Here is an 18,039-nt window from a genome sequence, read left to right on the forward strand (position 1 = left end):
GAGCGTAGTTACAGTCAACAGTGAATATAAATGCTAAAACTGAATATATTGCATAGTGTTCCCCCCCTCCACCATTAACAAATGGTTCGGCCCATAGCAGGACCGGCTATTTTCTTGTTTTCAGGAGCAAGCGGTGCTTATGATTGTGCCAGAGCACATTTTGAAAAACACCATGGGAATTTCGCTTTTTACACAGGTGGTTGGATGTTACACTCTGGAAATGGAAGGAAGGTGAGTGTTATTAACCCTCAGTGGTCCACGCTGCACCTCCAAATCACATGACTGATGTAAGCTGACATAGCAACAAGCTGCAGCCACGCTGAGTCTCTATTTCAGCCCACATTGAAAGTTCGGACTTCAAAGTTTTTAAATTTTAATTACAGGCCAGTAAATCCAGAGTTATGATAATATATATAAGCCATGCTTTTTTCTAAATACTGTCGTCACGTTTGTGTGTGTGTGTGTTTTAAGCGTTTTGTAAGGACAGCGCGAAAACAGTAAAAAAAGGAAAAGAAGCCACCTCTATGGAAGAAATATAGTATCATCAGAATTCAACTATTCCATACACCTCTTTCCTGTAGGTGGAAAAATGTACCATGTCGACCAATTTAAAAAAAAGGGATTTGGTTGTTTAGGAAGAGGGAGAGTGAAGGTAACGGCAGCGAGACAGAGCGAGCGAGTGAGAGAGAGAGTGAGAGAGAGAGAGTTTTTAGATGTGGGAGATTTGTGGCGTTTAGTGTGGAGTGTATACTTAGTGTGTTGTGTAGTTGTTCTGTTGTGTAGTCGTTGTTTTGTTTTGTTTTGTGTGTCAGTGAGGGCACTAATGAATGTCACAAAGGCACATTGCAGTGTAAACACTGTCACTGTGTAGGAAACCAGCGGAGTGATACACCTCCTGTTGTCAGGCCTGCAGGTTTATCCCTGTGCTGTTCTCCTCTGTCTTTTGGTGGACAATCTTTTTTTACTGGCACACATCATTTGTGGGGCATCTTATTGCGAAACCTGATTGTTCTCTCACTTTAGTTTTAGTAATATTTTTAAATGGTTGTACAAAATGAAAAAACGGCAGGTGTATTGGCTGCATTTTTAGATAAATAGTTGTATATGTTTACAAAATGTACATTTTATATTTGCATTTCAAGTTATAAAAATTTACTCAACATGTCTGTGGGGGTTTTTTACAGTAAAAAAATACTACTAGGATTTTAAGCTCTTTGTGTGATTTCAGATCAGTAATACTAATGCAGTATGTCAGTGAAAAAACAACTAAATTCAGTTGAGCTGAAAAGAATGATACCAAACAAGGCAAGGGGAAAAAAATAAAATGAAACAATTTGAGGGTGAAATACAAACGTAAACTCAAAAGGAGTCAAAAATGGCCAGTTGTATTTCAGAACTCAGAGGGTTGATCCAACAAATCATGAAAAATTAGGTTTAAATTTTTGTTCATGACAGTGCAGATTTCTGACATTTTGTGTAATTCAAGCATGCAACATTGTGATTGTTTTCTAACAAAAAACAGTGTGAAACTTAAGTTAGACTTGTGTTTGTAAATGAACCGCCCCATGTTGTGTAGCTTTCTGGATTTTATACTTATTGGGCTACATATTTATTTATTATACAGGCTATACAGTACATAAGATCAAAACTCACATGTTTTATGTAACTAAAGTGTGTAATTATGTGGGCTACAGACAATAATTAAGTTATAGACTATATTTATATGAAAAACGTGTATACTTACTGCATTTGAATCATTTTAATCATATGTAACCACCTGCATATGTGTTTTAAAAAAAAAAGGCTTTGATTTTGCCACCCCATTTGATTTCTTTGCCACCCTCATGCCACCCTAAGAAAATTTCTCTAGATCCGCCCCTGTCCACCATAATCTCTGTTACTGCGACACACAGAGGACTTAATCCACTGATTTCACACCCAACTGTGACTGTGAAAGGTTTTCTCTGTAAATCTGTGGACATTTATGCATTTTTTTCAGGGATTTGGATCATAAATGAACGTGCACTGGAAAGTTGTTATATATTTCTGTGTCCTATGTTTCCCATAAACAAATTTCAAAGTTCACCCTGCTCTTTGGTCTGTTATTTTAGGGCTGCTAGTTATAAACTGCTTGTCACGGTATTGGGTCAGTGACCCAGTGTTTTGAGTTTGCATTATTATTGAACTTGTCAGTATTTATTATTTCTAGTATTTTGGTTTCTATGTTAGTATTCTTAGTATTCTGGTTTTTGTCTCTGTGTTCCATGGTTGCTCCGTCTCCCCCTGTCAGCTGTCTCTCCTTGTCAAATCCACGTCTATGTGTTGTGTTTCCTGTTTTACTTTGTCAGTCTGTGTCTCATGTCAGTGTGTCTAGTTTGGCTTCCTCTGGTCTTGTTATGTTTGATTACCCCCAGGTGTGCTCTTCTCCTGTGTCCCATTCCCTCGTTATCCCTCAGTGTATTTTAGCCATGTGTTTCCCTAGGTCAGTGTCGCTGGTGGTTGACTGGCTAGGATGTTATAAAAGGAAAGGAGTGGTTCTTCGTTTTCTGAGAAGAATGGGATTGTTTAGGAGGATTTAAAGAGCTAAGTGTCTAAGTAACACCAGAGGGTGGCAGTAATGTAACTTTGATAGATGCAAGCTGCCGTTAAACTGGAGGAAGAAGAAGAAGAAGAAGGAAGTCAGTGTCGCTGCCACTAGGACTAAGAAGAACACAGCTTATACTTAATTATTGGGCAAATCTTCAGCGCCATGGACAGGATCACCCAACACAAGAAGTTCTCAACCCTTGCTGGGAGAAAGAAAGGTGGAAATCAAAGAGCTTTGGGTGGATTGTGGGTGGAAGAGCAAGGTAATTTAAACTGGATCAGTTATACATTTGTCAAAGAGTTTCGTTACCAGCAATACATCCATGGATACTTCCTGAAGCCATAGTAGATTTCACTCTACTGGATAAGAAGAATAAGGATGGGGCATTTATTTTAAACTCCTATACTGTGCAGGCTTACAATGACCAGTTTATGGTTATGTTCAATTATATACAGATGCATCGAAGAATTCAGCCAGTCAAATTGGTGTAGCAGTTGTGGTCCCAGAGTTCATGGTTAAAATAGGAAAAATGATCACTGTTAGACTGTCAGTATTCACTGGAGAACTGCTTGCAATTCTGTTGGCTGTTCAGTGGGTGGAAGATATGAGGCCATTAAACGCAATCATTTGTTCAGACTCAAGAGCATCATTGCTTAGTTTACAGTGTAGTCACTCAGAAGCGAGAGCAGATATTCTAGCAGAGATTCAGCAAACACTTTTCAGAGTAAACATGATTGGTCTTACAGTTACGTTTCTATGGATTCCAGCGTATTATGGAATAAAGGGGAATGAAATGACAGAGCGGCGAAGGAAGCCACAAAACATGGGACTACCTGGCTGTTAGTTTTGGTCAAACTGAAATAAAGAGTATCATACGGCAAGAAATGAGGAGTAGATGGCAAAAGCAGTGGGAGGAGGAAAGGAGAGGACGATGGTTGTATACAATACAAAGGGGGGTAGGAGAAATGAGGACCACTGGAGGGAGCAGGAGAGAGGAGGTGGTCATATCGAGATTGAGATTTGGACATACTGGGTTGAATGCTACACTATTCTTGATTGGGAAACATGATACAGGGAAATGTGCCTTCTGTGGAGAAAAGGAAACTATGGAGCATGTGATATTGCACTGTCAGAAATATCAGGTGGAGAGGAGACAATTGAACCAAAATCTCATTAATATGAAAATGAAACTGGATCTGGTTGACCTCTTGCAAAAGGATTCTGGAAGTAAAAGTTACCAGGCTTTATTTCAGTTTTTTAAAGCGGGAAGAGTGTTTGAAAGGATATGAGTTGGTTTTTTGGGGGTTTTTTTGGGGGGGGGGGCATCATTCCAGTCCACACTCCATACTAGTGGTGGTGGTAATGCACCAATCAGTTGTTTGCCAACTGCCAATAACATTTAAGAAGGAGAAGGTCAGTGTCGTGTTGTCCTCTCATGCTGTGTGGTTTTCCCTCTGTGCTCCTCCTTAGTTTAGTTTTGGTTTTTACAAGTTTATTATTTATAAACTTGTAAAAACCAATTTTATTTATTTATTTATTATTTATTATTTTCTGCTACTGCAGTAAAAGCAGCCTCTTTGAGTTTACTCTTCCGTCTGAGTGTCCTGCATTTTGGGTCCTACATCCTGCGTGCCCCAACCGATTCATGACACTGCTTTTGTGAACTGAGATTCTGGTTTTAGCCATCTGTAAATGTCTGATCTGAGAATAAAAACAAAACCTTTATTCAAAAGCACGAAAGAAACACCAACAAAGCTGTAAGAAAAACAAGTGTCTTCACTTATTTTCAGTGTTGGAGAGTACCGCCGTTACGTATTTAAAATACAACATATGAGTAACTGTATTCAGTTACTGTTTAAAAAGGTGGTATTCAGAATACAGTTACTTTGTTGAAAAAAATGGATTACACAGCGGTCTTTTCCTGTTTCATATATTAAGATATGCTCTCTCTATTTTTGGTAATTCCACACTGGAGGAAACCCAAACAAAACACGCATTAAGAGGCTCAAATGCCTGTGTGTCAATCTCATGGCTCGCAAAATGACGTGAAGAAATATTTTTTTTTAAATTATTCACAAAAATGATTTAATATGAAGGCAATAGGCAGAGTGTTACAGGCATCGCCCTAAAGAATGTAGCCTCATGGGCAGTGTAGTCCGTGCTGCAGGGAGAATGGACTGCTATACCCGTTATGTGTCTGTGAGCGAGGGAGGGAGTGGAGAGTGGAAAAGTACGAGAAACGGGAGCTGGAAGCATGTAAATATAACAATAACCACTGCAGCCAAAAAGAGTGCCTGACAAGCCCAGTTGTAAGTAAGCTATTAAGACTCAACTGTACACTGTGTTCGTGTTTTCCTCTGAAACAATAAGTTCCGTTGGAGCCTTTCAACACCTCTCTCTGTCTCCCACTAACAAAGTTGACCCAGACAACAAAGTAAAACTAGTTTTCCTCTACAAGCCCTACGTATTAGCCAGAGGTCCCTTTACTACGGTTTGGAGCCGCGCACCTGTTTTATATACCCGCTGAATAGTTTTCTATACGAGATTGTTGCAAAAAAGTGCAGCCTTACCTAATCTCAGCCTACTGTTGCTCATTTTATATTTACATTTTAAAATCTAGTCGCTATTGGGTGGCTGTGGCTTAGGTGGTAGAGTAGATCAGCTACTGACTGGAAGGTTGGTGGTTTGATCCTTGGCTTCCCCAGTCTGCATGCCAAGTATCCTTGGGCAAGATACTAACCCCAAGTTGCTCTCTGATGCGTCCATCGGAGTGTGAATGTGTGTGAATGCTTAGATTGCACTTAAGTACAGAAGGAAGTGCTTGTATGAGTGGGTGTGAATGGGTGAATGAGGCATGCTGTATACAGCGCTTTGAGTACTCCGGGAGAGTAGAAAAGTGCTGTATAAGAATCAGTCCATTTACCATTTATTGGTATGGCGAGTATCCTTCAGTAATAGTAATAAATCACACAGCAATAGTACATTGATGTAGTTGTAAAAAGCATGATAATATATTAAGTAATCCAAAGTATTCAGAATACATTACTCTCATTGAATAGCTTGCCATCACCAGTGTGTGAATATGTGTGTGAATGGGTGGATGACTGAATGTAGTGTAAAGCACTTTGGGTTCTATAGGGACTAAGTAAAGCGCTATACAAATACAGACCATTTAGCATTTACCAATAACTTAAGAGAATACATTTATTCTCTTAAGTTATTCTCATTATACATGCCCCAAAGTACATGTTGGGGCATGTATTCTGTAATCTGTAGTGGAATACATTTCAAAAGTAACCTTCCCAACACTGCTTATTTTAATAAAACGGATCTCCAACTTACATGATACAGTCAGTGTGATGATTTTACTCCACTGTGTTAACAAATATCCTCTTCTGCCCCGGCAGCTGTATCCTCCACTGTCAGACTCAGTAGCTGTGATGATTCTGTATTCACTGGATGTTGGAGGTGTGTTTAACTTGGCTGGTCTCCATTCATACGTCCACTGAGCTCCTTCACGTCTCTGAATCTCACATCTGACAGTGACTGTCTCACCGCTGTATATCTGAGGCCAGGATGGCTGCAGGGTCACAGTGGGCTTAATGGGAACTGTTCACATAAGAATGATCCAGTTAGAAGAGAAACATAAAAACTCTGCTGTTTATAACATAAGAGTAGAGTGACTGCAAAACAGCTGATTCACAGACAAACAGTTTGAAGACTGAACATCAAAGAAGCTCTTTCAAAGAAATCAATAAAATGTTGAAGTGAGTTCTAAAACATACTGGGAGCCAGTATGAAAAATGGGAGTGCTGGGATCCTATGTGATGTGATGTGTTGAGTTAAAATCCTGGCAGCTTAAATCTGTTTGGTCTGCAGTCATTCAGCTGATTGTTTGCTGAGACTGTTCCAGTAATCTAGGCAGGGGCGCCGTAAGAGGAAGAAAAGTGATGACGAGTCTAAGAGCCTGTGACTGACAGGGCCTAGGAAAAAGTAGAACAGGTAACTAGTTTTAATGAAAATTATTCAACTATCACCACAAAATAATGTTTGCTTCACATGGTACTTTTAAATGTTTATGTTTCATAGCGTTAGTTTTGTTTTTTTCAACAAAGAAGAAAATCCGCCTAGTTGAGGGAGGCCCCTTGGGAATTGTATTTTTTTTTTTCTACACACTATTTATTTTGTAATCAAAGAGTAATTTGAAGGACAGACTGTGCCAAAGTTCAGGCAAAACAATCACAAAGGCCCAGTCTTGGTCTTAGCCTGTGTTTTAGTCTGCTTCTAGGAACAATTAGAAGCAACTTATCAGCTGACCTTAGAGTTCTGTTTGGAGTTTGTTTATTTAAACGATCAGAGAGCTCTGAGGGAGTGAATCCATTCAGAGACTTAAAAACAAGCAATTAAACAATCATTATAGCCTGACTGCTACCAAAATAAAGCATATCACACTAGCCTGGATGAAATAAATGCATGAATTACTTTCTCAAAGTGAGCAGATGACAAAACGTCCTTCAGTTTTGCAAAGGCCCTCAGGAGGCAGAGTCTGGCTTTTACAACAGAATTTATTTATTTCTCAAATGAGAAACTGTCATCAAAGATCACCTGCAGAGTTTTTACAAAGGGAGTTCTGAACGTTTTCAGAGGAACAAGGTTACACTTAAGAGCAAAACGAGGTTCAGAAGGTTCAAATAATACAAACTCTGCTTTTTCATCATTTACATTCAAAAAAATGTGTTGCCAACCATGATTTTATGTCATCAAGGCAGTCTAGCAAAACTTTTACAGAGACTGTAAAACTCCTTTCAACCTGGTGTCATCTGTTGGAAGGGTGTTTTATAGGAGTTTGATGGGCAGCAAACATAAAAATTAAAATCCCAAAGAGTTAGAATGCTGTCAAATCTTTATATGATTCCAAAGAAAAGGGTGGAAATAAAATCCTTGTTTAACTTGAGGGGATGATAAACAAGCACAGGAGGAGACAGATCCACCATAAATAATTATAGTTCAGAGCTGCCATAAATATCAGCAGTGAGGTGTTGGCATATAAAAGGGTTAAAATAGATGCAAGACCTCTGCTGTAACCAGGTTCCTGCAGGAAGCTGCCTGTGACTGCTGCAGGTGGTGAGAGCTTTCAGTCATTGAAGAATTAAAACCTTTTTAGTTCCACCAGGTCTCAGCACAGAGACATATTTTAATTGGCTTTACTTTGTTTAAAAATGTTTATCCGAATAATTACTTATTAGGTCATATTTGCCATTATTTAATAGCATAATTACAAACCTTTAAGCAGTAAAATGTCTTCTACACCATTTTATAGATAAGAATTTAAATTTAAATTTTTAAAAATATAAAAATGTAATAAATGGTTTATACACATGTCATGGGTCTTGTACAAAATGAAAAAAACAGTATATCTAATCACAATATTTATCCATGTCTGCACAGTGTTATATTTTTAGGATCGGCATGGTTTGCAATATTAAGGTGGTCTCTGTGGTTCCTCTGAATCCAGGTGTGAGGACATAAGACATGTAAAATAGTGTCTTTGTCTTTAAATGGTAAAACATTTTGTATTCTTATTTTTGAATTATTTCCTAAAAAGATTAATACATGACTGGTTTTGTCTTGTGACGAGGAGACATAAAATTTATGTTTCTTAACTTCTGAATTCTTTTTGTTGTTGTTGCTGTCTTGAAATCTTCCAGCAGAGATCAGCTGGTGGCAGCATGTGTTCAGGAGATTCAATGACAACGTTACAGTCTTGTCTGAGTGTAGCTGGAGGACATTAGCTGACATTTAGTTTGAGCCTCACACAGACAGTCATTAAGAGAAATCATCATAGGTCACATGGTCTAAGTGCAAGTACTGCGTATGTGTGTCATTAGCATGAACATGAAAAGATGCAGCATGTGTCTCAATTATATGTCCAAGAGGAAGCATAAATTAGACTGAGCCCCTTCTAGTGTACACAGCAGTAGATTTGTCACCATTTGTTTTCTACAACATTTGATATAAATAACTTTTTTAGCAGCGTCTTCATGCTGAGACTTTGTCAAATAATCATAAATGTAAACATGTGACAGGAAACAGTTAAAAACATTAAGCAGGCTGGGCCCAGCAAAATGTACAACTTATAAAAACCTTATGAAGCAGGTCTTTAAGAAATTGTGTTCTGACGTTTAACAAAACCATTATTTGTAATTCATTTAAAACTAATAAATAAATTCATGTCATGAACATCAGTTAGTGGAATCAATCTAAGTGTAACCTCTAATGAGAAAGGCTAATGTAGCAAACCAGTCTCTAATAAAATGAGGCCAAATTACAGTCAAACCTGAAACTTCAATGAATTAACTTCAAAAATGCTAAAAACAAAAGAACTAACTGATCTCACAATCTGCACATGTGAAGCTACTGAGGTGAAGAAACTGGGAAAATTACATTTGTATTTAATTTTTTCTTCATACTAACAAAATCTTTTTCATTCTTCAGATGTTTCATTTTGAGTGATTACTGTTTATTTCTATAAGTACATCAAAACTTTTTTTTTTTTTACTACTTTTGATACTAAACAAAAAAGCCTTCAGTGTTGTTGAAAGACAAATTTGTTTTTGTCTTTTTTAATGAAACATTCTGGAAAATAAATTAAAAAACATAGTGTGAGTGAAATATCTCCAACTTACGTTTTACATTCAGTGTGATGATATTACTCCACTCTGTCCAGGAAGAGCTTCTTTTACCCCGGCAGCTGTATCCTCCACTGTCAGACTCAGTAACTGTGATTTTGTATTCACTGGATGTTGGAGGTGTGTTTAACTTGGCTGGACTCCATTCATACGTCCACTGAGCTTCACCTCCATGAATCTCACATCTGACAGTGACTGTCTCACCGCTGTTTATCTGAGTCCGGGATGGCTGCAGGGTCACAGTGGGCTTAGGAGGAGCTGTTCAAATAAAAATATAATAATAATATATCATCATCAGACTCATAATTTGATTTGTAAATCAACAATAAAAAGTTTTGTTTTGATTAAATAAATCAAACCAGGTAATTTTCTGATCTTTTTATTCCACTATGTACGTACAGTAGTTCTACATCTTTCCATTTACATATTTATACATTTATGAACATATAATCCTTGAGTTGTCAGTTAACTGCCGTTTCCTGCTATGAGTAAACATACCCGCAGTTAGAGAAAGGCTAACGTAGCAGAGCAGTCTCTCCTAAAATGAGGCCAAAATGTAGTCAAATTAAAACTTTGAGGAATTAGAAAAAAGAAAAATGCTAAAACAAAAGAACTGCATCATGACACTGAGCTGCAGTGATGAAAACTCCACATGTGCAACAACTGAAGTGAAGAAAAATGTGATCATTACATTTGTATTTTATTTTTCATCAAACTTACTGAATACCGCTGTCAGTTATTACTGTATATTTTTATAATTACATTAAAAGCTGTTGTACCCTACTTTTGATACTAAACTAAAACAAAACCTAAAGTTCTGTTAAAAGACAATATTTGTTTGTCTTTTTGGATAAAACATGCAATATAAATTAAAATGAATGAAAGAAATATGTTCAACTTACATGATACAGTCAATGCTGTGATGTCACTCCACTCTGTCCAGGAAGAGCTTCTTCTGCCCCGGCATCTGTATCCTCCACCATCAGACTCAGTAGCTCTGCTGATTCTGTATTCTCTGGATATTTCATTTAATTTTACCTGGCCTTGTCTCCATTCATACGTCCACTGAGCTCCTTCAACTCCCTGAATCTCACATCTGACAGTGACTGTCTCACCGCTGTATATCTGAGTCCAGGATGGCTGCAGGGTCACAGTGGGCTTAGGAGGAGCTGTTCAAATAAAAATATATCATTAGCAGAATTATAGCAAATCATCATTGAAACTGTCCTGGTTTTTATTGCTCTTGTTAATGATAATTATAATTTTTAATCATTTGTATTTGAAAAATAAACCGGGGAATTTGATGATATTTAGAATCAGCAGAGTGAATGACAACAATCAATAACCCTGAGTTTTCTGTTTCTGTCTCACTTTGTGTCTTCTGTGTGTTTTGGTCTTAATGTTGTTTTTATAAATCTGTGGAATAATCAAAACATCTATTCTGTATAGAAACGTTTTGTTCTGTGGCTGATTGTGACTCAGAGAAAATAGATGTCTTTTCATGTTGGGTCTCTGCCTTCTAGAGAGGACATGACAGTAATACAGCTGAGTTTCTTTTATTCCTGAATTTGTTTTGCTATTGTCTGAAATGTTCCAGCAGAGAAGCAACTGATGGCAGCATCTGTTCAGCATCTGTTCAGCATCTGTTCAGCGTCTGTTCAGCCAAAGTGTTTCAACAACAACATTTAAAGTTTTGTCTGAGTTTATTTGGAGGACAGTAGCTCACATTCAGTTTTAAAACAGTGATGCAAACTCTGCATTTGCAGCAAAAGACATAAAGAAATTGGGAAAGTTTATTATTTCATGTGAAAAAATTTGATTTTTTTCTATTCCAGATGTTTCACTGTGAGTGATTACTGAATGGTATTATAATGGCATTAAACACTGTTGTACAAAGCTTTAGACACTAAACTAAAAAAGAAACACACAGTAGTGTTGAAGTTATTTTGTTTTGTTTTTGAAATTAAAATGAGAGAAATATGTTCAACTTACGTAATACAGTCAATGTGATGACATCACTCCACAAAGAACCTGGGCCCCAGCATCTGTATTCTCCAGCATCAGACTCAGTAGCGCTGCTGATTGTGTATTCACTGGATGTTTCATGTAATTTTACCCAGCCTTGTCTCCATTCATACGTCCACTGAGCTCCTTCACCTCCATGAATCTCACATCTGACAGTGACTGTCTCACCGCTGTATATCACACCGCTGTTTAACTGAGTCTTGGATGGTTGCAGGAACACAGTGAGCTTAGGAGGAGCTGTTCAAATAAAAATATATCATTAGGAAACTACGGAGCCCCTCTGAAGACATGGTCCAAAAACATAAATAAATTGTGGCCACGAAATAATATTTCGAGGGCACGAAATAATATTTCGAGGGCACGAAATAGGTATAACGTGCGTACGAAATGCTAATTTTCACTTGATCGATAACCGTGATCCTTCCCATTGCAGTTGGTTGACAATAAAATCTATCCCAGTGTCCAGGTCGTACTTACGTCTGTAAAGCAACTGGGCTCTCAATATCCTGTTTAAATGTCTCTCCATAACAACGGTTCCTTGTATTGCAGGCTTTTCAAAATGCATTTGTAGCTCATTCCCAGCCTAAAATAAAACTCATTCATACTGTCTCTGTACATGGTGTATAGGTTTACCCTAATCCTATGCTTATGTCTCTACGCAGCTGTCCAGGAATTGTATCAATATGATGTGCCCACGTTATCTATGTCGTTGCCACAAATGCGTAATTCGTTGCCACGTTATACCCAATTTGTGCCCACAAATTAGCATTTCGTGCGCACGTTATATCTATTTCGTGCCCTCGAAGTAGTATTTCGTGGGCACAAATAAATATTTCGTGGGCACGAAGTAGTATTTTGTGGCCACAATTTATTTATTTTTTGGACCATGTCATCAGAGGGGCTCCATAGTTAGCTGTTGTTTGGTAACAATGCTGTTAAACCTCCAGTGATGGATTCATCGCTGACTGCTCTGCTCTCATAAACTGATTATTAGTTCATAAATGGTGAAATACAAAGTTTTCATGTGGCATCAAAGTCAAAACTAGACTGGCAAAGAAAAACTAAGAGTAAAGGTTCAGTAACCAGGAAAGGAGCACAAACTGTTTTTTAAATCACTCTAAAAATACAAAACAGCACCATGAACTCCTCTGTGTCTGTAAGTGATCTGAAGACTGAACAAAGGTGAAACGATGTACTGAGCCTAATAATTAATAATGTGACAGATTTAGTGGTTTAAGTGCTGGTGATTAGTGAATATTGATTTTCATTACAGTTTGGAGAAGACCTTTTTCAACTCTCAAAAAATATCTAAACTCATCAGTTTCCTGAATGACGACTGAATCGCTTTTAGTTGTGACTAAACTTGTGTTTCTTCTCCTTCCTCTGCAGGTGTAGATGCCTCCATCAGAGATAGAGATTGCACCCTTAGAGCTAAAAGAGATGATCTCATTTTCAGATGAGGTTTTTCTGAACTCATATTCTATGTCAGCAGAATCCTTCACATCACAGGTCAGCGTCACACTGCCCCCTGCTGGTGTGGTTGTGCTGTCTGCTGTCAGAGTGGCCTTGATTTTAAGATCTGTAACTTAGAAAAATATGAGGCTGTTATTGTGGCCCTTTTAGTGGAAGAAGGAGAAACCCACCACATCTGCCACACAGATGTTCCAGCTGCAGTTTTATTTCCTACAGCAACTGTGACTCAAATACAAGGTGAAGAGCAGGTGAGCCTGGCTGAGTAATACGCCACCTGGTGGTTTGTTCTGAGTGTGAGAGAAAGCCTGAGCCTGTGAGCCTGAGCTCAGGGTTAATGAACCCTGACTAACCGAAAACCTTCCACACTCATTTGTGGATCTGTCACAGCAGAAGTGCAGCAAAGGTCACAAGTAATAAAACAGAAAACTAGAGAGCTGGTGAGCTGGAACTTGATCACATATGTGTGGTTCAAGCAAAACTTTAAGACTTTCCAGCTGATAATATCTATGTGCACAGATGTTTTTACATATTTACAAACCTGATTACACACACGGATAATAAAATGCACACAAGGGTTAAAATATATACACATGACTTTGGTATAGTAAAATCTCCAAACTAAGCTACTATCATAGAAACACCAAATTAGAGAAACAAGTATTTTTTGTCCATTCTTCCAGTAGAGTCCACAGTGTTATAAAACTATGTTACTGTACACATGAGTGGAGTGCAGAGGTGTGAACTTAAATGCAGAAGGCACAATAACTTGTGATAAAACTGAACTTTAATATCTAAACAGTCTAAAAATGGAAACACACAAAGAATCAAAACATAAGAAACTAGAAATAAAAAAAACTGTCAATAGAAACAACTAAGAGATGAACACACGTGAGTGTTCACAGATGCTCTGACAAAGACTGAGGAAAAGACACAGCAGGACTATTTATACATGACTGGGAATGAGAAACAGCTGAAAACAAACAGGAAAATCATAAAGGAGGAAGAAAAATAACACAAAGGATGAAAGAAACCAAACCTTCAAATTAGAGAGGAAATAATCAAAAACCAAAAACTAAACAGAGACCAGGAAGAAGCACTCAGAGGAAGATGATGAAAGATCATTACAGTCATAAATAAATAAATTTCTATCGATGGTACTTTGTCCAGTTTCTTTCACTTGTTTCTCTTGTTTATGTCAAGTCTTATTCATTTATAACTTTAACAGCTTATAGTGGTTTATCCACAAGGGCAGTGAGGCAGACAGCACAACATGCATCTATAAATAACTGAGAGGAAAAATTCATAATAAGACCCATTAAAATCTTCAGGAAGGATTTTAACTGACTGACCTGTGGTTGAGTCAGTTTTCACATTTGAGTTGCCCGGATTTACCCTGTGCTCATCACGCTGTGCTGTAAAAAAATAATCATAAATAAATTAAATTACATGGCACTAAGGTAGTCAGCAAACATGCTAATATAAGTGAGATAATCTGTACTACAAACACTCCTGCTGCAATCAGCTGTACCTGAGGTTGTTTGCTCGAAGGATTGATCCTTGGCATATTGTGAATCATCACTGTGATCTGTTAGAATGGATGGATAAACATACATGAAAAGAAAATCGGCCTATTTCAAGGTAACAAACTCTAGTATATATAAAGTTTGTGTAGCGGCAGAGTGAAACATCTGTTCAAATGGTCACCCTCTTGACATGATTGTTTTAGTACTTAAACCAATAAATTCAATGAATTGTTAGATGTATTATATAAAATATTCTGTTCCTCAGGTTATTCTGAAATATAGGTTGTTATAAGTTTGTTATATGATGGGTCATATAAATTGTATATATTGTTATATAGAAATATATAAAAATTCCTTCTGTAAATAAATCTGCTTCCTCCTGGTCTCCTTATGCTAAAGTCTGCCAGCTACTGGTTGAATAGCGGCTGAGACTCATTCTTTGTCAAATCGTTAAACTATAGTTAGTAGACTCTAGCTCCCTGAGTTTGTGAATGTGGCTAGTCTGTTTTTCCCCTCACAACTAACCTCATCATCTTTCTTGTTGTGTACAGACTAGGGTTGGGCGATATGTAAAAATTCTCCGACCGACAATCGTAAGTCCAATAATCGACGATGGGCGATATATTCGCGCATGCGCAGACTTGGGTCGGGTGTATCCTTCGTGGCCCACCATATCCCAGAATTTATAGCGTGGCCAGTTTCCAACAATCCGGTCTTTAAGTCTGACGTCATTAGCCGTGCCTGGGCCCAGACTCCACTGTACATCCCTAAGACACATGATCACTGCGGCATCACTGAGAGTTAAAAACTGTCTAAATCCTTTCATCTGTCATAAAATGACACGCGTTGCTGCTCTACCAGGTGTTACAATTAAGTTTAAGATCCAGGCATCCATGAAAACTGAATTTATGAAATTTAGAAGTTAGCAGGAAGTTAGCTTGCTACTTTCCACCTAAACATGATATACCACGTTCTGACTGAGGGATTTCCGAAACAAATTAAGACGTACAGCTCTGCTATCATTTCCGACATTAATGAAGACAGGAAAGTAAACAGCAGTGACATTTGTAGGGTTACTGAAGTTAGAAATCTAATCTAATAACTTTGATCTCAGTGAAACAGATTTACTCCCCAACAAATAAAACACTGAAAAAAGCCAAACAGTAACATTTTTAAGTTATCCGAGTGACTTATATATCAGGTTTAACCTGAGCAGCGAAAGACCACGAGGGTCTGAAAACGATGAAGCCGGGAGTCCGGTGTTCTCGCCGGCTCAAGTGACCATTAAGCCCCTGGCTAGCTATCGAGTCGGTGGGTAACAGATATCTCCGAAAACATTGAAACACTTTTGCAAATATGCGATGTCTATTTGAAGTTTATTTGCCTGAAAATATGTTAAACATTTATTACGTGACCCAGAAAGATTAATAAGAGTAATATTAAAACATAGTAGCGGCCACCATTGTTAGAAACTGGAATTGGCTGGGCCGCACTATGAATTCTCGGATATGGTGGGCCACACAGGATACACCGGACCCATCCTTCAAATCTGGGGGAAAGGAGGAAGCATTTGTCGGCCGGATTCGGAGGAGTCTACGAATTGGGACAGCCTTCGTCGCGTCACTGTGACGAAGGCTGAGGCCGCATTCGGTCTAAAAATGCGGCCTCAGGAGGATGCAGCCTACGTTTTGGGACACAGCTTTAGTTTTAATATTACTCTTATAACTCTTTCTGGGACACAAAATAAACTTTTAAGATATTTTCAGGCGAGAATGTAGCTGTGTAAACTTCAAATATCTGTTTGGTTTATTAGGACATCACAACATTTGCAAAAGTGCTCTGAAGTTTTCGGATATGTCTGTTACCGACTAGCTCGATAGCTAGCCAGGGTTCAAGGCTCGCTAGATCCGGCGAGAGCAGCAAACTCCCAGCAAATCGTTTTCAAACCCCCCGTGGTCTTTCGCTACTCAGGTTAAACATGACATATAAGTCACTTAGATAACTTAAAAATGTTGTTTGGCTTTTTTCAGACGTATAGTGCGAGCAAAGGACTCAAACACGACTAACTTGCATGAGCATGTACGTTTCCACCATCCAAATGTTTGTTTTCTGAGGCTACTGCCTTTCTTTCTTTCTTTCTGTTATGAGTTTGAGTAAATGAATCGCTACATTTGGGTGCCCTCTAAGGAGGGATGATTTGCTTGCATTTGCTCGCTGTTAAAACAGCGCTGTTATTTTTTTTCTTCTGTTGACTGCTTCTATTAGCTCCATCATTCTAAACAAACATACTCATGGGCAAATAAATAAATAAATCACCCTTGTAAAAACTATCGACAATAGGTTTAGCCCATTATAGATAGTCGATATATTCATCCAATCACCCAACCCTGGCACAGACCTTCCCTGGAACATTTGGTCAGACTGCCTGAGCTGAGTGAGTGGAGAGAGTGTGGGATTGTTTGGATTCCCCTCTTTCCCCTGGATTCTTGGAGGCCCTGTTTCCTTACAATTACCTGTATATATATCACCCTGATGTTTTTTCACTGTAAATACACTGAATACACTAAACCTGAACTCACTTACATTGGTCATGTGACATTTGTGCATCTAGAGATTAAATGTAGCTGCTCTGTTTATGTTATTATAGTTTTACAGAATGAAAGTAACACATCAGTAAAAGCTCTGAAGAACGCCACAGTCTCCACGTGGAGTGCTTGCTGAAGCCATTTATGTTTAGCTGCACAGGCTGAATAGAAGCATTGAGCCTGAATGAAGTGTGTTACATTACTACTGTAAGCTAACTGTTACTGCTTTCTTGTCATGGTGCCCTATAGTCCTCCTGAACTGCCTGCTCCAAATTTTGTTTGTCTCCTTATCTCTCTCTCTTCTGTGGATGTGTGTCTGTCTATAGGTGGGACCCACTTATATGTTACAGAAGATAACATGTAAACACAGGGAGGATATTATTGAGTGCATTATAGGAGATAACAGCTACATATATGAACAGGAAGAAAATAATCATTTCTTACCTTCAGCATTTCCACAGATCACAGTACTGAGCACTGAAATAATGAATAAAACCTCATCAGACATTATACAACTGACAAGATCAAAAACAATATAAAGGAAGACTTTTTAAAGATACATTTCCAGATGAACAGTAATCACCAAATTTCTGTGCTTCTGTTTGTCAAACAGGCTCAAACATAATAACTCAAACTGTTGTAACACAGTGTGTAACTATAAGTGATGCAAAAAGCAGCAGTGTATCAAACATTTAAACACTTAAAGAATCACAAGTCTGCTTTGTTCCAGCTCTCAGGTAAACAGGTTAAAGCAGTGACACACTGTAATTCTCACAGATCAGAAACATTTTCATTAATCGCTGCCATTCAAACAATGTCAGACGTGTACTTACAGAAAAAGCCCATCATGCAGAGCAAAGAGTGCCCCATCGTCACATCCAGCCTGCTGCACTCTGATCCACAGATAATCTCAAACAGTTTTACTTTACAGAAAAAGGAGAAGTTGTGTTCAACATAGACATGACAAGAGTTTTTCTACAAGCTCTTCTTCTGATTGGTCTCTCTGTGCTTCCTGCCCTTTCACACGAAACTCAAACAGCTCCTGTAGCTTTGACCGCAGCAGTTGGTTGACATGTTTATATTTCCTGTCCACTGCAAAAATACAAGTTTGTTTCTTCTGTTGTGTTGTTTCCTTTCTCTATAATATAGAGAGGTGT

General features: G+C 38.2%; 1 protein-coding gene across 4 annotated transcripts in view; it reads right to left on the reverse strand.

Annotated features, from left to right (window-relative positions):
• The window catches only part of LOC116327741 (immunoglobulin superfamily member 1-like), a 35,763-nt gene extending 17,971 nt beyond the window's left edge, over positions 1-17,792 (reverse strand). For all 4 annotated transcript variants that reach the window (XM_039609724.1, XM_039609723.1, XM_039609722.1 and 1 more), the window contains exons 1-8: positions 17,716-17,792; positions 17,327-17,359; positions 14,303-14,359; positions 14,124-14,186; positions 11,269-11,538; positions 10,179-10,445; positions 9,274-9,534; positions 5,930-6,196 (exon numbers count right to left, since the gene is read on the reverse strand). In XM_039609724.1, coding sequence (XP_039465658.1) covers positions 5,930-6,196; positions 9,274-9,534; positions 10,179-10,445; positions 11,269-11,538; positions 14,124-14,186; positions 14,303-14,359; positions 17,327-17,359; positions 17,716-17,752 — 1,255 coding nt within the window. In that variant the 5' untranslated portion in view covers positions 17,753-17,792. The remainder of the gene's footprint in view (positions 1-5,929; positions 6,197-9,273; positions 9,535-10,178; positions 10,446-11,268; positions 11,539-14,123; positions 14,187-14,302; positions 14,360-17,326; positions 17,360-17,715) is intronic.
• Positions 17,793-18,039: the final 247 nt, after the last annotated feature.

Source organism: Oreochromis aureus, linkage group 3 (genome assembly GCF_013358895.1).
Source record: "Oreochromis aureus strain Israel breed Guangdong linkage group 3, ZZ_aureus, whole genome shotgun sequence".
Classification (NCBI taxonomy): Eukaryota; Metazoa; Chordata; class Actinopteri; order Cichliformes; family Cichlidae; genus Oreochromis; species Oreochromis aureus.